The sequence below is a fragment of the Barbus barbus genome (genome assembly GCF_936440315.1).
Source record: "Barbus barbus genome assembly, chromosome: 19".
Taxonomy (NCBI): Eukaryota; Metazoa; Chordata; class Actinopteri; order Cypriniformes; family Cyprinidae; genus Barbus; species Barbus barbus.
Window position 1 is genome coordinate 21,027,768 of NC_136747.1, and position 23,312 is coordinate 21,051,079.

Below are 23,312 nucleotides of genomic sequence, written 5' to 3' on the forward strand. Positions count from 1 at the left end.
AAGAAAACAGCAGAATATATGAGCTGACGGATGGGTCTCTGACGTGACATATAACTGACAATTCCATCTGTATCTCACAGACGGTCTGGACTGGACTTCATTTTAATGACATCTTTTCACTCAGACCAGCTTGAGCCGTTTTTTTTTTTATCTGAAGAATAGAGCGAGATGATATGTTAGGATGTCACTGTGCCACAGGCAATTTATGATATGGCACAGCTATGAGTTGTATTGTGTGTATGTGCACACAATGACCGTATCTTTGTCCCTCGAGACGATGTCCACACCCACTCCCTGACCCATACTGACCCTTTAATCAATTTAGCCCCACTTCCTGATGCCAGCTAAGTGATTGAGTTATTACACAGAGTGCTGGTTAGAGAGTATTACACAGGGAAAAAAAGAAACAAAAGAGAGATGGAGACAGCCAGAGAATGAGAAATGGCATATAAATCAGTTCTTATTTCAGTATACTTGGTCATGCATTTTTGACATTTCATTAATTGCTGTGTGCAACCTAAAAAACATGGCATATAATAATATGCGTCTTCCTCTCCGAAACCCCCCTCTAGTAGTCTTCACCCATATCAAATTCTGAGTTGTTTTACGGAGAACCATTAAGATTTATCAAAACCACAGGTGATGTTAGCAGTGTGCAGATTTAATAGCTGCAATTTTCTACAAGCATTTGTTTAAACATCTAACAATACCCTTAATAAGTGTTCTCATGCAAACAGACACTCGAGGGGCTGTTAAAACACTCGTGTGTGTGCTGTCACGAAGAAACGGGATGAAAAGAATACTGTTGTCAGGAATCTTTGCTGCAGTGCTGTTGTATAGTGAGGGATAATCTGATCCGGCCCTCAGTAAGCATTTCTTATACGGACCGCACTCCTCAGCAGAAGCACCAGCAGAGCCTACTGTTTGCTCAAAGCCTCATGGGCACATTTTTTTCCCTTGACCTGCAACCTGAGGCTTATATGCTTAGATTTTGTTTTGTTGCAAAAATTCTGTGATAATTTTGTCATCTTACGTTGTTCAAAACCAAAGAACCATTTTTCCACAATAAAGAATGAAAAAGTTCTATCGATGCCAGTAAAGAACCTTTACATTTAATAATGTTCTGCAGAAGACAAAAGAAGTAATTAATATATAATATTAATTAAAAACGTATAATTTTCTATCCATTCAGTGTTTTTCATTTGGACCCTATTAACTTCTATCAACAAAAACAGTTTTTCAAAATATTATTTTGTTTTGCAGATTAAATTAATTAATGTAACTTCTGGAATAAGTAAATAAACTTCAATTTTTATTTTTGGGTGAACTATTCCTTTAACAATTTGTTTTTAACCTTGTGGAATTGGCTTGTCATCTGACTTAAATATTAGCCTGTTTCAGGTTAATTCTCTTTACTTGTTTCTGACAGCTTGTGCTTTGGGGGATGATAACCTACACAATGCTTTTATGTGCCTTTTGCTGCAGTCTGCATTCTGGATACTGTTCTTTCGGGTCATTACGTGTTATGATGTGTGACTCTAATGGGGTTAGTTGCTATTGGGAAGGAGAAACATAGAGCAGTCATTTCCCATGAGACTCCTCTAGTACGCGGGCACACTGATGAGAGAGAAAGAGAGAGAGACATCTGCTCACACATTTCCTACATCCCATGTGCATTAAAAGCACAGATATTCTCTAAATAAACTAAGCTCACAAAATTTTGTTCAAATCTCTTTGGTGCGCATTCACGTTACCTGTGCTGTTGCAAAGCTGTTTATCGTGTGTATTTTTATGCAAATGTGAATGCAAATATATAGATTTGAGTGGCTTCAGAGGCAGTGGAATAAATCTCTGTCCCTCCTGATTGGAGAGAGGTTTTCATACAATGACTGATGATTAAGTCAGCTATCAGACAAAGACTGCCAAGCCAAAAAAAAGAAGGAAAAATCCTTTTCCTTTTCCAATGTGAAGACTGGTTAAATATGACACAAATGTACATTTGGCAAGTTAATCGAATGATCCTATGATAGTAAAAAATTAAGGCTTATATACCTGCAATTGTAAAGCATGCTGTATATTTACATGACCATATGTTTTGGAAAAATGCACAAACTCACACAGATATATTTTTCACATAACCAGGACTCAAGTCCATGTTGGTATATTACATTTTGTCAATTAAATGCAATGCAAAAAGTGTAGAATTTTATCCTGATTGGATCCAGTTTAGTCACTGTAGTCAAATTTATTTGACTCAAATTTGGTAGTAATGTAATAGTTTAACTATATTTTTTAAGCATTACAAACTGTGTTTTACACTAGTGTGTCATCCTAGATCACAGTAAAACAAAGCTATTTTGATGATGTTTTCATATGGAGATAACAAGACAAGATGCTGATCTCAGCTTCAACTTAAGACTTCAACAGGAACTTCATCTTCATCAAGGGACAAAAGCGAAGGAGCACCGGTCGGGCTCGCACCACTTCTAAAATTCATAGAGCCGTAGAGTCTGGCTTGGTGCTTGCAGTAAGCAAATGCTTGTCTCCTGATCATCTCCCCTTTATACATGGAGATCATCAACAGGGTTGACAGTACCACACCACCGAGTGTGAGAAGGCACAGTCCTGCAATCACACACCTGTCCAGGTGAGCCCCCACCCGGGCGTTCTCCCTTTCCAACCGCTCCATCTCCCGGGCAGAAACGGTATCAGGATTCACCTTGACGTCACGTGGGACTGTGTAGGAGATGACAACCAAGGAAATCCCAGTAACTAAAAAGGTAACAGCACCTATAAATCCATAATCCACCGACTTTTCCGATGAATCCACCATGAAATCGTCAACTGACAGCAAGGAGCATTCTGGGCCACCTTCTTGGAGATCTTTGGAAGAATTCCAACTGAAGTTGTCATAGTTGGTCTCCTCTGCTAACAACTGACTGTCTTTATGGTCAGTAAAGTCAGCCACACCAGGAAAAGCTGTTTCGAACTGCTCATCGTAACATACCTCAACTTCTTCATCAAATCCCCATTCATTGAGTTTGCAGAGTCGTCCAATTGGCAGAGTCGCTGTCCATGGTTCTGAAAGCCTGTTCGCCTCATTAACATTCTCCTCCAGATACGCCTGGCAGCACTCTTCATTAGAAAGGGCCCTTTCATCTGCACACACTGAGTGATGACTTTGCTGGTGTTTTAGGGACCAGTCAAGGTGATCGGTCTGGACAGTGTCTTGACCACAAAAGAGGACTTTAAGATCAGCCATTTGAACTTCTATTCATATGTTCATCTCAAGCATGCTGGCTATAGCATCCCTGCAGTATGACAAGGAAAACAACAATCTATAACAGCAAAATTGTTCATGGCAAAACTGGTATCAACAGAACTACCAGGTTATATTGTTTACTTTAATATATAACATCCATAGCAGAGAGCGAGAGAGAGAGAGAGAGAGAGAGAGAGAGAGAGAGAGAGAGAGAGAGAGAGAGAGAGAGAGAGAGAGAGAGAGAGAGAGAGAGAGAGATGTAATGTCTGTCCAGATGGGAAGGGGTTGCAACACATTTCAGTGTACTTCTATTGGACAGACAAAGATGACACAATTTATAGGTTATATTTAGTACAACTGATAATTGTAGTGACTAACACACGCTATATGTTATGTTTTATGCGTTTCCATAATAGCCAACATTTATGCACGATATTTAAAATACCCTCGTCAAAATGTCCAATGTTACAATACATAAAATTGCAACTCACCCTGGTAACGACAGCACTGATTATACTTGACATTTACATTGTTTACAAATAAGTTATATATGTCTAAACTACTTTAATTTAAAGCAAGCAAACAATGTGTGATAATATCATATCAAAGTTTGCGATTATATCAAAGATTTCGAAGTCTACGTTTTATTATAATGGTCAAACATCGATATTCACAAGAAAGAAAAAAAATTCCAGCTAAAGAGTGAATACTTTTGATGTTTATAATTAGTATTTGGTGTCATAAATATTTCTAAAAGTGCGTTTTAACCAATTAACAATACTTGTAATATTTAATCTCAAGAGCTAAACGACGCGTAAAAGCGTTTCATGGTTTTCAATCTCAAAAAAAGTAGTCAGCATGAAAAGCACTCGGAAAAAGATGTTGCCTGTGTTACATCTAATCCGTTTTGCCGTCTTTTGTCACCTTAAAGAGAAAATAAAGGCATCGCCTACCTTCTCCAAGCAGCGCCTCGCGCTCCGTTAATTACGCGAAGCTCGTCCTGTTCCACCCGCGCGCCGCGCTCAGGTCGTCTCGATGCTCCGTGAGTCTCTAAGACAAGCTGCACAGACGAGGAGAGGAGAGGAGAGGAGGGAAGAAGAGAGGGAGGTTTACTAGTGTCGTGGGGGAAATGAAGTCTGATCAAACATTTTCATGCTGTTCTCCTCGTTAAATTGATGTCTGTGACGCACCCTATACAGATTGCCCAAGCTGTGTCCTAAATTAATTATCCCAGAAATTAACATCATTAAAACATTCTTGAAAATACAATTTAGGAAACATCCGATTACACCAATTCGCTAAAATGAACCTTTGATTGCTTTTTCATAATACAATGTCACAATACACTATGAAATCTTTTATACTGAATAATTTTGTTTGTTTGATTGATTCGTTTTTGAAACACGGTTTCTGTATAGACGCAGACTTTAACGTCTTGGCTTCAAAAGAGCTGCTTATTGCCAAGGAAGAAAAAAAAGAAAAAAATTGAGTTCATTTAACATTATATTGTAGTCACAAAGGAACCTGCTTATTACCCAGATATAGGTATAACTATCAATACTTTAAACATAATCGTAAATATGTGTGCATGGGGAGAACAGGCCTATTTATCAATGGGGGAAATTGAGATCGAGGCTAGTTGTCATAGTTGTCATCATTATTATACTGAATATTTTTTGTATGTTTGTTTCATGTTTAAAAGTCTTGGCCTCAGATACACTGTTTCCAATGTTATTGCCAAGTAAACAATAAATATATAATTTTATTTAACACATTTAAACCTATAGTGGGGTAAGTTGTCACAATGTAACCTGCTTATTATCCAAATATATAACTATCAATGCTAAACGTATCATTGTAAATATGAGTAGGGAAGATCAGGACTACTTGTCACAGGGAGAAGTTGTCATGTATCTATATCTTAAGATTGAGTCTACATGCAATATACTGTATGTATGGGAGACCGGGGCTAGTTGTCACACATTTTATGCTAAATATTTTTGGCTTGTTTTATTTTTGTTTGACAGTTTCTGGCACAAACCTTAAAGTCTCGGCTTCAAATACATTGTTTCCAATGTTATTGCCAAGGAAAATTCTTAATATCTTAAGATTTTGGGTCTAGCTGTTTAAACTGAATATTTTTTGTTTGTTGTATTTTTAAAGTTGATTTTTGTATAGACACAAGCCTTGCTTTAAAAAAATTTTTTTTTTCTAATGTTGTCCAGAAAAAGTTAATTTCAACCATTCTGACATATAGCAGGGCATGTTGTCACACTACACTCTTAAAAATAAAGGTGCTTCACGATGCCATAAAGAACCTTTTTTGTCTAAATGGTTCCATAAAGAACCTTTAACATCTGAAGAACCTTTCTGTTTCACAAAAGCTTCTTTGTGTCGAAAGAAGGCTCTTCAGATTATAAAAAGGTAAGAAAGAGATGGTTCTTTAAAGAACCTTTGACTGAATACTTCTTTGTGGAGCCAACAATGGTTCTTCTATGGCATCGCTGTGATGAACCTTTTTAGCACCTTTATTTTTAAGAGTGTACATGTGGTAAGTTTTCACAATAGAACAAGACTATAACAGATTTTAAGCTAAATTTAAACAGTAAATCTACACTGAAAAATGATGACATTAGTTGGTTTTATTCAAGTCACAAATATTATTTAACATCACTCTAGCTAAATACATTAGTTCATAACAAAATTATTTTTATGGGTAAAATCAGGATAGCTCTTTAAGGTAATTGCAGGTTACCATTTTTACAGCGCATTACAAAACACAAAACCATTAACGAGCAAAAATGTAACATACAAAGGTAACAAAAAATAACACACACTAAATTTTACAAATCAGTGTAACAACTAGCCCTAACCTGAGATTTATGAAAAATACTCCTATACATTATATATATATATATATATGTGTGTGTGTGTGTGTATTTTTTCTGAACAAGCACATGACATGACAAGCCAGCCAGTGTAGTGTATGTTTAGGTGGCCATAGGTCATATTAAGAGTGTGCCTCACTGATTTCTCAGTGAAAGCTCAATGTGTACTAATGCACGTTGCTGCTGCTAGCGCACTGAATTAAACGAGACTGGTGACATCAGCTGGTTAAAACACATGAAAGACATTGCTATGTTCCAGAGTCTGGAACATTACTAGAGCGTAAACTGTGAAATTGACATTTATGAGAATTTACCCCGTGTGTTCAGACCTTGCGTCTCTCTCTCTACCATGGGCTACACATTGCATTAAGATGACTTGAGAAAGGGACAGCAAGCGCACAGAGACATCTCCTCAAATGACAGCTGAGATGGCCTCTACTCAAAATCAGCCATGAGAGCTGCAATGCTCAAAGTTTAGTCGACAAAGCGTGAACATCATCGAACATTTCTAACAGCCGGTTTCTAATTTTTTTTTACACACATGCAAGTAAGCATTAGCAATGTGCTTCATCTCATGTTTTCGACATACATATTGCACAAAGTGCTTGATTTAACCGTCTGATCACGTGAACACCCTGAGACAAAAAAAAAAACCAACTAAATAAACTTCATATAATTTGGAGAAATTAAGTGTTGCATCACCTGCTCACCAGTGGATGCTCTGCAATGAATGGGTGCCGTCAGAATGAGAGTCCAAACAGCTGATAAAAATATCACTGTAATCCAGAAGTAATCTACAGGACTTCAATCAGGCAATTGCACCTTAAGAAAGTGAAAAGTTGTGTGTTTTGTAAAACTATTAAACCAATGCTTCAGGCTAAAATGAGTGCATAATTCATACTGCCTGTTCCTCCACTGAAAAAAATCCTGTTCCTTTCACATCAGAATCCACCAGAATATTTGTTTAGAGCTGGTTGGACTGTTTTTGCTTGTAAACAGTGCTTGATATGTGCATATTTCTCACCTGATCCAGCAAGACCACTTTTTACTGCAGTATTATGGATTCATATTATAGCTGGAAGCAACAATTTGAAGTTAAAAACGTCTTAATGATGAATTAGTTTCTTACAAACACACAGATTTTCACTTCACAAGACCTTAATTGATGGACTGCAGTCGTGTGGATCACTTGTGGATTTATTGTGATGTTTTTATCAGCTGTTTGGACTTTCATTCTGATGGCACCCATACACTGCAGAGGATCCATTGGTGAGAAAGTGATGTAATTATAAACTTCTCCAAATCTGTTCCAATCTTGGATGGCTTGAGGGAGAGTACATTTTTATTTTTGGTGAACAATTCCTGACTTGAATATGAAATACATCACAATCAACTCACCAGTCACTTTAAGTAAAGGAAGAAACACCCTGACATTACAAGAAAATCAGTGAACATTGACAACAAAAAAACAACAAGTGTAAATAAAATTGGCAAAATAATGCAACCATATTAATTATTAATGTCCCAGTGCATTCTGGGAAGATGGCCAGTGGGGCTGAATTGCCTGTTTTTCAGCATGAACTATGATTTTTCATAAAAGAAAAGCAGCATTGAGATGCCTCACTTGTGTTGCCGATAACTTGTGAGCAATCCAAGAAAACTTTTTCTGGGTTATGTTTCAAATTATTTATTTGATCTAAGAATAATCATTTTACAGAACATTGACAAAAACATGTTTTCCATCTGCGCACAGTATGAAACGTGGGATTGTCTTTCAGAATATGAAATTTATATGCTTGACATTTTTCAACCAGACAGAATTTTAAGTAACGTCGTATTTGAGAGCATACACCTAAGGATTGTCTGGAACTTGTAAGAGTAAGATGTGACACTTTATTTCCCACTGCGTTGTGTGTTTTGTTTATCTGCTGGTGTCTGATGTGGAATTTCTGCTGATGGATCTTTTCTGTAAAAAAGCACAGCTAAGAATAACCATGGAGAAGCCAGCATGAGACATTTAAGACTCCAGCCCTTCTGTTCATAAGGGACAGACTCACAAAAGCGACCTTTAGTCTCTGGAAAGTTTTGACATACCCAGATCTGTGTGTGTGTCTCTCACCATGGGAAGATACACACTGGAGGTTTTCAGAAAGATATTGTGGACATGCCCTGATTTTTTTGTTTCTGTAAAATATTTGTTCTGACAGATTTGAGACTGATAAGGCAAGACACATTCAATGTAGGACTACCCTAACCAAAAGGGCCATGAGTGGCCTGAAGTAGCCTACAGTACATATATTCAGCAATATCAGAGATTGTATTTTGAAATATATACACACACTTAAAAATAACGTGTTTTAATTAGTGCTGTCAAATGATTAATAGCGAGTAATCACATGCAAAATAAAAGTTTTTGTTTACATAATATGTGTATACTGTGTATATTTATTATGTATATATAAATATAATATATAATAATATATAAATACAAACACAAACATGTATATATTTATGTAAAATATGCTATGTTTATGTTAAATATATTTACATATATTATATAATATAATAATATCAATATATAGACGTAAATACGTCAATATTTTCACAATATTTACTGTATGTGTGTGTATTTATATATACATAATAAATATACACAGTAGCCTACACATACATATATTATGTAAACAAAAACGTTTATTTTGGATGCGATTAATCGTTTGACAGCACTAGTTTTATTTACTCAAAATCTCTAGGTGTTGATTTGTAGTATATTGACAACGTCAGCTAGGCTAGACACTTGTCAGGGAACTGTCGTGTGTGTGTCATGTGTTCCTGCCTCTTGTGCCCATATTTGGTTTGTTTCCTGTCCTTGTTAAATGTAATCATTAGTTTATTCGTGTCTAGCCGTGTCTGTTAATTTACCTGTGTATATTAGTCCTGTCTGTTTAGTTAGATTTGGTCTGGTCTACTCGTTACTCCCCGGTGTTCCTGTCTGTGTTTTGGTCCTGCCTTGTCTTGCCCTGCCTTGATGTTCTTCAGTAAAGTATGTTATTTGAGTTTATATCCTCGTCTGCGTGTTCCTGGTTCCTCCCTCGTGTGTGCACCGTGACAGAAGACCAGACCTAAACAGTAAGCGGCGCCCCTTCACCTCGTTTTGTTTTCCGTTTTTTAAAAGTCTTTTGTTTGTTCCTGTTTTTGGTCTGTCTCTCGTGGCATGGAAGTCGCCACTCGACATCCCGCCTTAGCCCACTGCAAGTCGGCGTGGGAGTTCGGCGGGATCGCCGCGAGTGTCGCGAGTCCGCTGGCCGCGAGCCCTGCAGTCTGCCGTTCGCGGGAGAAGTTCGCCGTTGTCCGCGGCTCATCCTGCCCGCCGATCGCGGGAGATATCCGCCGCTGCCCGCGGCTATCCCAACTTCGCCGGTCACACCGAGCCCGCCGTTCGCGGGAGTTCACGCCGCCGTCTGCGGCACACCGAGCCCGCCGTTCGCGGGAGTTCACGCCGCCGTCTGCGGCACACCGTGCCCGCCGTTCGCGGGAGATCAACGCTGCCGTCCGCGGGGAAAGCCAACCCGCCATCGGCGGCTCCCCCTATTCACGCCGCTACCCGTGGCTCACCGACCCCGCCGTTCGCGGGAGATCACGTCGCCGTCCGTGGGGAAAGCCCACCCACCGTCGGCGGCTCCCCTGTGCACGCCGCCGATCCGCCTCTGACTCAATGCCCGCCGGCCAGCCTCTGACTCAAGGCCCACTGGATTGCCGCTGACTCAAGCCCGCCGGATTGCCGCTGACTCATGCCCATCGGCCGCCATGACCCTCTCCGTGGATGAAGTCCACACGTCACGGCCAGGAGTGCCTTATGTATGTCTCGTTGTGCCCACAGGAACATTTTAACTTACCATGTCATGTCTTGTCCATGGAGACTCGTCTGGGGCAGGCGGCTCCTTGAGTTGTGGCCATGGAGGCCAGTCGCAGCCGCTTGCCCCCCCTGTCGCAGAAGTGGAGGAGGTTGCTGAGGGACCCTGTGAGGGCCCCTGACTCCTCGTCATGCCCAGAGGAAGCCTCAGCTTCCTAGCCAGCCCAGGAGGGCTTCTGGTTCCTGTGGGATGTCCTGTCCTGTTTGTCTGACCCTGGAGGGTTTCTGTCGTGTCTTGTCTTTTGTCTGTCTAGCCCCGGAGGGCTCCTGATACCCCCTGGATTCCCCATGGAAATTTTGGGGGGGGGGTAGTAGAGCTCTGGGTGGAGTGGGTGGGCCGAAGAAGGATGCCATGGCCACAGTTACCACCTGCCATGGCCTCCTGAGCTCCCTGCTCTGCCATGGGTCCTGTCTGTCTGTTCCGCTCTGGAGGTCCCCGTCCTGTGGTCCGTGTCTGTCCTGAGAGGCCTCCAGAGCGCCCACCCCCCCTCCCTGATGGAACTGTTAAGGCTCGGGACGAGCCTTTCGGGAGGGGGGAGTTATGTCAGGGAACTGTCGTGTGTGTGTCATGTGTTCCTGCCTCTTGTGCCCATATTTGGTTTGTTTCCTGTCCTTGTTAAATGTAATCATTAGTTTATTCGTGTCTAGCCGTGTCTGTTAATTTACCTGTGTATATTAGTCCTGTCTGTTTAGTTAGATTTGGTCTGGTCTACTCGTTACTCCCCGGTGTTCCTGTCTGTGTTTTGGTCCTGCCTTGTCTTGCCCTGCCTTGATGTTCTTCAGTAAAGTATGTTATTTGAGTTTATATCCTCGTCTGCGTGTTCCTGGTTCCTCCCTCGTGTGTGCACCGTGACAACACTATGGAAGGCCGTTTCCGCCATTGAATAAAAATTCAAAAAAGGTTATTGCGACTTTTTCTCACAATTCAAACTTTTTTTTTTTTCTCAGAATTGTGTGATACAAACTCGAAATTGCGAGTTAAAAAGTCATAATTGTGAGATCTAAACTCGCAATTCTGACTTTTTTTCTCATAATTGTGAGATATAAACTCGCAATTCTGAGAACATATCAGTCTTTTTTCCCCTCAAAACTGGACTTTAACTCGCAATTGCGAGTTTATATCACGCAATTCTGACTTTATTACTCACAATTGTGAGTTTATATCTCGCAATTCTGTGAAAAAAAAGTCGGAATTGTGAGTCGCAATAACTTTTTTTTTATATTTTTTTTATTCAGTGGCGGAAACGGGCCTCCATAAGACACTGTGCGTCCTTCGCCAATTATTTTGTACAATGTGTGTATGTGTGCAGAAAAGGGTTCTTGTGCAAAAGTTCCGATACAAGCCAACATGTCACGATACGCACTAAAATTTGTTCTTATCCTTGTACTACTATTGACGAATCCTTATTTTTCTAAATGAAGCAGCGCTTTAGCTCAGGAAGTAAACATAAAATGAACCCAAACCATGTCCATATAAGGGCTTCCGTATTCAACCCGTTCTTTCCCCGCTCGCTCGCTTTCGTACAGTGACTGGGACGTGACATGTTCGGTTCACTTAGTTTTTTCATGGCCCACGACATTATAACTCGTGGGAACGTGATAATATGTCATGGCCAGATCGAGATAATTTTGTCGAGGTAAAGAGATGGCCTCTAGATGCTATTTTCTACATTTTAATGCATAAACAAACCTGCGTGACCATAGCAACCCGGGATTATCAGAACTGGATAAAACATTTTTATTAACATTAAACATTTAATTTAATATTTGTATATTATTATTTTATTAACTTATTAGGGCTATATTTTTATATTTATTGTTAGGCTATATATGCTTATTTCCCCTTTCAACTTATGTATTGCTTTACCTAGTTAACGTTTTGTATAAGTATATTAGTATTTGCTAGCTTACCATATATTTTGCAAAGACTGTAAATGCCTGACAATTATGCCAATAAAGTTTTGACTTTATGATTGTATTTATGCCCGTCTGTGATGATAAAAGAGCGTGTTGTTTTTTCATTTACAAATGAAACTACGTGAATAATTAATTCCTCAGGGAAACACTATAGTATTTATAATTATGGTTTATTAATTAGCCGAAATAAAATGAATATGTTAAATTTAAACTGCACAAAATTCCATTCAGCATAATCAAAGCTTTATTGCCATGTCGAGCATTTACAGTAGGCTATTGTTTACAAAAGAACGTTTGCTATAGTCACACAGGTTTGTTTACGCATTAAACTGGTGGCCATTAAACTACGCATTAAAATGGTGGCCACCTCGACATAAGGATGTCTTTACTTCGACAAAATTATCTCATGGCCACGACATATCACATTTCCACGAGTTATGTTGTGGCCACGACAAAACTAAGTGAACTGAACATGTCACCTCCCAGTCACCGTACTTTATTGCTTATTGCTAGATCTTCAAAATCACAGAAGAGGAGCAGCGCCAAATGTCCAATGTCCAACTCACACAGTTGGTCTGGTGCATAGATCCAAAAAACATGAAGTCAAACAGAAATAAGTTCCGCACACAGTTACATGCAGGGCTTAACACCTCCTCAAAAAAAAAAAAAAAAAAATTATGGTTCATCGGAGGCCATAAAAAACAAGTCTTTGAAAAAACAAGACTTGTCTTTTATGACCTCCAATGAAGCATAAAATAAAACATTTTTGAGGAGGTGTTAAGCCCTGCATATAACTGTGCGGATCTTATTTCTGTTTGACTTATTGCTAGAGCATGCGCATAATGACTTTCGACTAATGAAAGGTTACATTCTCAAAACCAGTTTGAACATTTTTTTATACACAAGAATCATTCTATTATTTCACACCTATAATTTGCTAGTTGTGAATCACATATGCAGTATGCATTTTGTCTTTCTCATTTTATTTAGGCTATTATTACTCAAAAACGAATTACTTAGTTATTTAATTTCAGTAACGCTTTATTTTACAATATCCTTGTTACATGTAATTACTATTATAATAACAATAAATTATGCATAGGGCCTACATGCAAGTAACCCTAAACCAAACCCTAATCCTAACCCTAACCATATAGTAGGCTAGTTAATAAGTATTACTCAGTACTTAAATGTGTAATTACACTGCAACAAGGACACAAATAAAGTGTAAATTTTAATACACAGTATATTTTACTCCTAGGCCACTAGGAGGAGTATGTGATTTTTGTGTATATGTGCTTTCAGTTTTACATTTTCATTAGTTGGAATACATTTTAGTGTGAACTTTTTGATGTATTGTGTGAAGTTTTCTGAACAAATATGAACACAGTTTGTGAATAACTCTACTCAGATGCTCAAGCGATACATCTGTCCATGTGCATTCCCAGTCCAATAACATAAACTTTAGCCAGACGAACATTAAGGTCGGCTACATGATCATCACATGGATTTCTTGTTGCTTTAGCTTGGTGTACAAAGGTTTCGTTATGAGGCTGCAGAGCAGTTCTTTTACTTTAAAAGCCCTCAGGGTTTCCCCTGGAAAGGAAAAGGGTCGAACCAGAGAGTGCTGTTAATGCCTGGCCTTGACTCATGATTCTGGCAGGACTCTGCAAGACCATACAGCCACTGGGTCTCTGCTTATGGCTTCACTTATTTCTTCTGAAATGGCCCTTAAAAGAGCCTTTAACTCCAAGACCCACTTTATACACTTGGACCTGTTTTACAACCCAGCAGACATCTGCTGAGTTATAGGAACAGTAAAATATTCAGCTGTGAAGCAACAATGTAATGAGAATATGAAGTGCTCTCTGTTCTATAATGAGATTTGATGTTGAGAAATCTTTTGCTGTATAAAACTTCAGATTCTCGCTTTCAGGGTCTCATATCTTTTCATAAGACCTGGAAACCTTTTTTAGATCACATCAAAGGCTTACTCTGTTCTCCTGATACCAGCGCTAATACACATGAATTAACTTCTATTGGAAAGAGTGTAGGTTGATTCTTGAGAGAGAAATGTATTTGTTTACTTTTATTTGTTTATTTAATAAATTATTTAGTTCCATTTTTATTATTTATTTTCTCGTTTTTTCCTTTTCTTTTGGCTTTATATTCAAATGTCTTTTGGGTTGGAGTGGGTTTATATTGAGACAATGTATTTCTGGCTGAAGCTTTAACATTAAAACATCAGTAATTTAAAAATGATATCATCAAGATCATCTCTGGGAAGGAAAGTGAACACAGATTGGAAAAAAATGCTCACTTAAGCAAAGAAATAAGGGCTAAATAAATAAATGTAAAAACATATCACAAGAACTGTATATCAGTATATCGCCAGGACCATCAGACGACAAAGTAATTGGCAATCATTATGAAAAAAGGCAAGGTATGGCTATGGGAGTGAATTAATTCAGATAATAAATCTATACAGTGGGTAGGAGTGTGTAAAAATAAACAATGATTTAGTTATTATTTTTAAAAGTTATCAAAGTTTTCTCATTCTTTCTCTCCTCTTTCTGCATTGCACAATATACTAATCTAGTTTACGCCTATACTTAAAACTTTTACTGAGTACTCTGAATATTCTTATGACAAACTGCTTGTAGTATTCCTCATTTGTAAATCACTTTAGGTAAAAGCGTTTGCTAAATGAATACATTTAAATGTAAATATGCTGAGCACAATAACATACATTTTACTCACTGAGTACTTGAGTGAGCAATCTGAATTGTGAAATTTGAGCTGTACACTTTTGGTTTAAGGTTGCTGCCGGTTACAGCTTTTTGTGAATTTTAAGCATTTTGCAAGCTCAACACTTGAAGTTTATACATACTTTAAAATGTTGATATTATCAATCAATGCTTCTCAGTGTTATCAAATAGAAAGGAATATTTCAAGATGAGAAAATGAATCAGAAAACATCACACAAGTTCTCAAATCCTATGCTAAAACTTACTTGTTTCTTCTATTGTTCTCACTCCAAAATTAGTCACTTCCTGGATCATATCATGATATCATTAAGGAAATTACAAACAGGAAAGTGATATTTATGAATTAAAAGTAATATGGAGGCCATAGAAAAAAAAATTATTCAGCATTCCCAGTTAAGCATGTTTCTTTTCAAACTTTTTTATTAGGGAAATTAAAAAAAGAAAAGAAAGAAAAAGAAATTCCTAGAATTTCTTGATACATAGCCATTTTATCATGTTAGATCTGCATGGTGCCCAGTGACATGACAGAATTGCAATATCGGCTCTAATCAAACTATTCAAATAATTTTTCTAAAGTATTTCCATGTTCACTTAATTGCTATATTGTGATGCAAAAACCTCAAATGATTTTCATCTCTAAGTGCTGGGTAAAATATGGACAATTTAGCCCAACCTCTAGGTCAGTTCCTGGGTTTGTCCATATTTCACCCAGCATTTTTTTTGGGTGTATGAAGTATAAGACATATATGATTGAAATACGAAAATTTATAGAAATGATCCAACAATACATATTTTTAAAATGAGCTGAACAGAAACATCAAAGCAGAGTTATCTATAAGTATTTTGTGAAATATGAAATGTTTGATATTTTCAGTTTTTTTTTTTAATTTTCAATGATAATATGTCCTTTTTATCATATCTTCATAAAGGTTGAATTAAAGCATGTACAGTGCATGTCAGTCTCATTTATTGGCAGTTCCTTCCTTTGACACAAGGGAGCAGCAAAGCACAAAAGCAGAGTTGAATTTCTCCATCCACATGCATTATGCTGCTTTGCCAGACACTAAACATCATTTGCTACTCAGTTTCAGGACATAGTTTTAAACCGCATAGTACTGGTCAGTCTGTGATGGTAAAGATAATTTAAAAACGCCATTCATCTCAAGCTGTTTCTGTTTTAAACGAAAGATCTAATAATATGGATCAATCAATTTTGACATAATCGTGACATTGTCCCAGTGGTGCCACTCCAAAAGCTAATTGGGTTGTGAACTCCTCTCTCAGTTTCCCTTGGAAACAGACCCCTAAATAAATGCTGAAGTGGCTTGGCGCGATAAGGTCTCTTCTGTCTGTATGCCACAACCACAGTTGGTGAGGAGGAGAGCTTTTCTCATGTTCATAATGGAGCAACTGTGCTCTCCCACATGAGTCAATTACTCTTATAAAGAATTAAAGAAACCTTACATGGCTGTTAAAATAGCTGCCAAATGTTACGGAGTAAAAAAATAAATAAAAAAAGGAATTGTCACAGGCACGTCACGATGTTACATAAGCTAATGTTGTTATTTTAACTATTTGTTCTCTAAGATAATGCACTGTGGGACCACAACAAAACAACAAAGAAAATAATATAATGCAGAACCTCTGAATTTATTGTTTAAAATTTACCATGCAGGCTTTTGCTCTCACATGCACCTGCTAATAATTCAATGAAGGGATGTGATTAAATTTCATGGGCCAAATTGAAGACAGGGACCTATGGCTCAGAGAAGTTTCAAGCATTAACACTGTCATTCATGTGTCACCTGGAAACAATTCCTGTCTGAGCCAGACGAAAAGATCTCTCATTATAACATAGGCCGAGCTATTTATTGTCTAACAGAGTGTGCCTAAAATTAAATGAATTGAAAATAGTTTTTGACCAAAGAGGAGACAGTTTTTCATTGAACATTTCTCCTATGAATTCTGGTCAAAAATGTCCTGGTTTGTTGTATCAAGCTTTTACATTTTATGTGAATGCCATTTCATCAGTGAAAAACAAAGGCAGTTGCCTCCTCAGACCTTTCACATTAATTAAACATTCTTTCTTACAATTTATTGATGCATTAATTAAACTTCATAATGTCAAATAGAAGCTGAGAAAACAATTCTCAAAAGCTTAAGCGTTTAAGTTAAGACATATATTAGCCTATTAAATATTGAATTAAAACTACATGGAAATCATAAAAAAATGCTTTGATTACAGTGAATTAAAAAAATTAACTTTCTTGTAAAACAGGCTATTCTTCGAAAACAGTGTATGAAAAGTAGTTTACGTACAAAAAAATGTTGTAGCCTTTTTTAGCAGTTGTATATTGGAACACATTTAGAAACTAAGGCCGTTAGATAAAGTTAGGCTATACAAATCATCTGCTAAATTTTGTGCTCGCTAAATAGGCGTTAAGGTAACCAAAGGCACAGGTAAATCAAGTCACTAATGTGCAGGAATAAGACAGACATAATTAATCCATCCATCTGATGGATCGATTTTAATTTTTACCTTACCTTTATCTTTAAATCAAAACTTGTGTCGCACATCAGTGACAGGATATTGATAGGACCATAAAATGTTTCATAAAAATTAACCAAGGTCATGAGACTCGAAATATTATGCCAGCTTTAGACTGAATTGTATGCGTGCGTAAAACGCCCCCTTATCTGATCACGCAGCCAAAGCGAGACTAAATTCAGCTCTATCCATCATCTGATCTACTGCAACAGCAGAGAGCACATCTGTCTTCAGTCTATTCCATTACATTTAGAGGAGAATCAACTCTGGAGATTGATTGTGATTTATGTTATGATTTCATTGTAATTTAATATAAATTCGTTTTCTCTGATGACCAAAAACTAAACTAAACTGAACTAGAGACGCAAATCAGAGTTCGAAGAGCTATGAGCTGCATTTAATTAGGCTATGTCAACTCAACGGAATTAAAAGCCTTTATAATCAGATTTTTCAAATAATTTGAGATTTTTTGAGAATGGAGAACTTGACAGTATTCAACGATACTCTGGAAACTTGGACTGACCGCAGTGTCGAATACAAGGTGATCAGCGTCCTCATAGTTTTCCTCATATGCGCTCTCGGGATAGTTGGAAACGTGATGGTCATCCTGGTGGTCCTCACCACCAAACATATGCGGACCCCGACCAACGGCTATCTGGTTAGTTTGGCTGTCGCAGACCTCATGGTGTTGATCGCAGCCGGTCTGCCGAGCATAGCGGACAGTTTGTTCGGTTCATGGATTTTTGGGCACGCGGGGTGCTTGTGCATCACATACTTCCAGTATCTAGGAATCAACGCATCCTCGTGCTCCATAACAGCGTTCACTATAGAGAGATACATCGCTATATGTCATCCAATCAGAGCGCAGTTTTTATGCACGCTCTCGCGCGCGAAGAAAATTATTTTTGGGGTTTGGGTTTTCACGTCGCTTTACAGCGTAATGTGGTTTTACCTGTCCGATATTCAACAAGTACTCTACAAAGATGTGACTATAATAACGTGCGCTTACAAAGTGTCCAGAAACCTTTACCTACCCATATATTTTTTCGATTTTGGCATCTTTTTTGTTCTGCCTCTCACTCTTGCTACTGTCCTGTACGGCTTCATTGCGAGAATCTTATTTCTTAATCCGCTTCCGTCGGACCCCAAGGAGGACAAGAACGGGCATGACAACTTCTCCAAAGCCCAAAAGAACAAGATGAAGAATTCCAGCCGCTGCTCCAGCACGACTGCAGCATCCAGAAGACAGGTGAGGAACATCTTAAGTAGCCTATCAAAACTTTCAGATTTAAAACAACAAACTATGCTCTAAAAGTAGTTAAAGTGTCATACAAAAAATAGAGACATAGATGCTACCTTTGTTCTTCTTTTCATGAATTCTGCATGAACAGAAATAAAATGATTATATATAGCAAAATTACACATTTAATCTTTTTTATTTTAATTTTTTTAATTTTTGCAAGTCTTTTTTCAGGTTCAAAATGATAAATTACGGAACAAATCATCCATCCATCCAGATAGATGGATAGACAGACAGACAGATCTATCAGTCTATATGGATAGATGGATGGATCTGTCGGTCTATATGTATACATAGATAGATAGATATACAGACATAGATATATCAGTCTATATTAAGATAAGTCTATATGCATAGATAGACAGACAGACAGACATAGATCTATCAGTCTATGGGATAGCAAGATATACAGACAGACAGACAGGTCTATCAGTCTATAAGATCGATAGATAGACAGACATAGATCTATCAGTCTATAAGATAGATAGATAGACAGACAGACAGACAGATAGATCTATCAGTCTAGATGGATGGATAGACCTATCAATGTATTCAGATAGATAGACAGACAGATCTATATGGATGGATATATATATATATATATATATATATATATATATATATATATATATATCTATCTATCTATATATATATATATATATATATATATATATATATATATATATATATATATATATGTCATAAACAATGTTTTAAGCTGAACTGAAATGAGTTTCTAACACTGTTACTGTGATTTCTTCATGAAAGGTTACAAAAATGCTGGCAGTGGTGGTTGTGCTGTTCGCTGTGCTTTGGATGCCGTACCGCACTCTGGTGGTGGTGAACTCCTTTCTGCAAGAGGCCTACCTGGACACCTGGTTTCTGCTGTTCTGCCGCACATGTGTTTACCTGAACAGCGCCATCAACCCTCTTATCTACAACGCTATGTCTCAGAAGTTCCGCGCTGCCTTCCAAAGGCTCTGCCACTGCGGACGCAATGCCCAGGCGAACAAGGCAGCCTATAGTGTGGCACTAACCTACAGTGTTGCCAAGGAAACGTCAACGGTGGAAAGCACAGGGCATTTTTCAACCGAGATAGATGATTTGACACCGACAGATGAGCTTTTTCCTGATAAGAAACTTCTGTATCCAGAGGACTGTGACTTTAGGAAGGAGACTTTCAGTCAAGCCTGATAAACTCACAACAGCTACACACACTATAAATCTCAGAATACTAGAGATCTAATGCAGGGGCGTGTCTACGTGGTGGTCAGGGGTGGCACCGGCCCCCCCTGAAATTCGGCTGGCCACACCAGGTGCCCCCCCCCTACCAGATGTCTTGCGATAGGCTTGTTTTTAGTTAATTTCTAACTGCATCTGGCGTATCTTGGCATGTGTAGGGCCTAGGGCCGCTTTCTTCTCTACTTTATTAATTTTAGGCATTTTAGGGTGATCTAAATGACAGATGTCGAGAGCGCATAATGTTACGCGATCATGTAATGCGCGAGCACGAATTTCTCCATTAGCAAGCGGATTTCCTTCACTCGCACAAAACTGGACGTGTGCTTTTAAATCTACATTGTTCTTTTATGAATTGGCTCGGGTCTCACTCAGATATTGTGTGTATGCGCAAACGTTATCCTCGCTTCACTGAAGACCAGAAAAGCTTTTTTTTTCTAATTCAAGTGAAGAGTAGGCTTCTCTCACTAAATGGAAGCAAGCTGAATATAGTTAGACCTCTCTAGTTACTAATTTTATTAATACTTATTTTAGTTAAGTGCTTAAATTGTAAATATGCATTTATTAAATTATTTTATGTAGTACATTTGTATTTTGTTGTTTTTGTATATAGTTATAGAAGCATATCAACCAGGTTCCAGAAATAATCACTAAGGCTGCTTCTGAAATAAGTGGGGGTGCATATTTTGTCCCGTCTATTGCTATCAATATGCTGCTACTTCGAGAGCGAATCCCGCATAAATATGCAGATGTCATTCCCAAAACTTTGCAACGTGTGTGTGGGCACAAAACAAAGTTCTACATTTTAAATGGATTGCTTAGAAAGCTCGCAAAGAGTGCTCATAACCAATAAAGCTGTCACTCTTTGTTCATCGCGATCTCACAAAGTTCTGTGAGGACCAATGAATCTCACACTGTGCGATTAATAGCCTATATAATATAGGCCTATTAACATCGTGTATCCAACCCTTCCCCCCGGCCACCCTCTTTTAAGGCAGTGCCCCAGACTGCCCCCCCCCCATTTAAAATGCTCTAGACACGCCCCTGATCTAATGTAACACTACATATTGAACTGCAGGGACAGCACTTTGACCGTTTCACTTTATCTTCATTTAAAAAAAGCATGCTCAATACAGTCGAATTCATCTTCCTGTCTCATTCACTTGCCAAACAGCTCTATAGAACCTGAAATGAAACCACCATTACATAAGTTGCACGGTTGCATTATCTGCTGAAGTCATGATTCTTAATTAAAATCGCAGTGCACTGCATATGTAAGGCAGGGTAAACTGAAGCACATATTGATCTGAAAATATCTTTAGGGGTGGCCATTGTGATTAATGAGTGGCCTTTTCCCCCTGCAGACCCCTGGGGGGAAAAAAATGCTGAAACTTTTATTCTGCAGTTGTTTCAGGAATGTTCAATAAGAGTTAACTTAGTTTACATCCCACTATATAGAAATATATATTTATATAATACACAATGCTTTCAATCTAAACTTAATATGAGATCATAGTTTTTTGTTGTTTTTTTGGTCATTTTGATATTGATATGTGAATGTCATTGGTATTTCGATATCACACTGAAGAAAATTTAGACTAGAAGATTTACGAGCACCTTTTTATGTAAACTGAATGTAAATAAGCAAATGAATGAATAAACAAATGCATGAACAAAAGATTAAAGAGATAATAGATTTTTACATCGACAGCATTCATGTCAGATCTTTTTAGTTGAGTCATTCTTAAAGCTAAATATATTTGATGTGCCATTAGCTCCAGCTGGAAAGGGTTGCCAGGTGTGCAAAACAAAACCATCCTAATTGCTAATCAAAACTAGCCCCAATCTAGTCCAATTGCTTTTTTTCCAAGCTTGTTTTTTCCGTTCTGTCGAAATCACATTCTGGGGGAAGGTGAGATCACTTATGCAGAGTTCACACTGCACGATTTTAGCACCTATGTTTACTTGCCGACAGGTTCGCAGACAAATGCCCGAAATCAGAGGCAAATCGGTGCTCATTTACACAAGTGTCAATCATGTAGTGTGAATTATTAGATGCGATCTGAGAGAAAGTTCGGGGAGGAGTTATAGACCACAATATCAGCAAGAATGGCTTCGGCTCTGAGAAAGACTCCTTCTCAGTCAATTTGGACTCAAGAAATGGAGAAAAGTTTAGTCGAACATTTGTATCACAATTTTTTTTGTTAATAACATTTCCAGTCTCGCACAAGAACTCTGATCTCATGCATGATTTTGCGTTATTTCCTTATCACTTCTCGCGTGTGTTTGGTTGTGAAACATAGTTTGCAGACCAGAAAGAGTTGTAGGTGATTCTTCCTATTGTACAGTCATGCAGCGTGTAACCTTCTGTCGCCATCGTACAATGTGAACAAAACAGCAGCTGAATGCTACCCCAGATAGTCGTGCAGTGTGAAAACAACGGTGATCCAACAACAGAGTAAAAGTAGTCCAATTCTGCGGGAAAACCACAGACTTGGCAACACTGCAACTGGAAATGCATGAATAATCATTGTTTCCTCACACATTTCCCAAACACCCCCTTGATTGCCATTGGCCATATAAAACATATAGTTCCGCCCCACACTCAAGCTATTGGTTGAGCCAATGTCGTTATGTCCTGCAGCTAAAACCTTTAGAGAAATGTTAAAAAACGCCATGTACTATGCCTTACTTATATTTAACGACTAGGCACACAAACTGGGATAGAAGAAAGAATTTATTCAGCTTTAAATATAATAATTATGACACTTCTGAGTATAGCTTATTTACATTACTAAGTATATGAATGTATGAAAAAATGTCAAAAAATACTTCACATCTGATGAATGAATCCTTCACCATTGTTCATTCATTTCATAAATCATAAATGAGTAGACAGCATATGATTGTATTTGTGAACTTCATACTAGCCAATAAGCTAAATCTCACCACATGGGTTTACATGGTTAAATGTCTTGTTTGCTTTATCACAACTGACCGTGTGTTCAATTATTCTACATATTCTAATATGTTGCGTTTTAGGTTTTGAATATAATATCTTGGTGTTATTGATGTAAAAAATGGTCTCCGTTTTGTTTTGATGGCTAGTCAGGTTTGCAGTCTGGTGTCAATGAATAGGCTATTTTAGTGATATTTTAGTGAATTAGCTAGTTCAGTTTAAACAGAGGTTTTTCGAAAGTTAAAGTCACACAAATGGGTTTGAAACTGGTCTCTACACAGAGATGGTTTCAAGTGTTCAGAAGTGTTAATGCATATCATATATAAATTTAAAGCTCTTTTCTGCTTGAAACAAATGTATAAAGTGTTCAGTATGTTTAAGTGTGCTGTAATTGTCTCGTTTGGTGAATGCTTGCCATTAGTGTTGATATACTTGATGCTGAATCATTCAATCAAACACGTTAGTATCCATATTATAACTATGATATGTGTATTTGCTATTTTGCATTTGTGTTATTA

The 23,312-nt window shown here is 37.9% G+C and overlaps 2 protein-coding genes across 2 annotated transcripts; one reads left to right on the forward strand and one right to left on the reverse strand.

Moving 5' to 3' along the window:
• Positions 1 to 2,051: 2,051 nt before the first annotated feature.
• LOC306885564 (transmembrane protein 74-like) lies at positions 2,052 to 9,975 on the reverse strand. The gene is made up of 3 exons (XM_079442177.1): positions 9,073 to 9,975; positions 4,216 to 4,322; positions 2,052 to 3,311 (listed from the first exon to the last, which is right to left on the reverse strand). Exon 3 carries the CDS (start codon positions 3,260 to 3,262, stop codon positions 2,408 to 2,410), a length of 855 nt encoding a protein of 284 aa, XP_079298303.1. The 5' UTR covers positions 3,263 to 3,311; positions 4,216 to 4,322; positions 9,073 to 9,975; the 3' UTR covers positions 2,052 to 2,407.
• Positions 9,976 to 17,771: 7,796 nt separating this feature from the next.
• On the forward strand, positions 17,772 to 19,790 carry LOC306884890 (thyrotropin-releasing hormone receptor-like; the record flags this gene model as incomplete). The annotated part of the gene is made up of 2 exons (XM_079441125.1): positions 17,772 to 18,545; positions 19,365 to 19,790. The coding sequence occupies 2 exons, from the start codon at positions 17,772 to 17,774 to the stop codon at positions 19,788 to 19,790; spliced, it is 1,200 nt and encodes a 399-aa protein (XP_079297251.1).
• Positions 19,791 to 23,312: the final 3,522 nt, after the last annotated feature.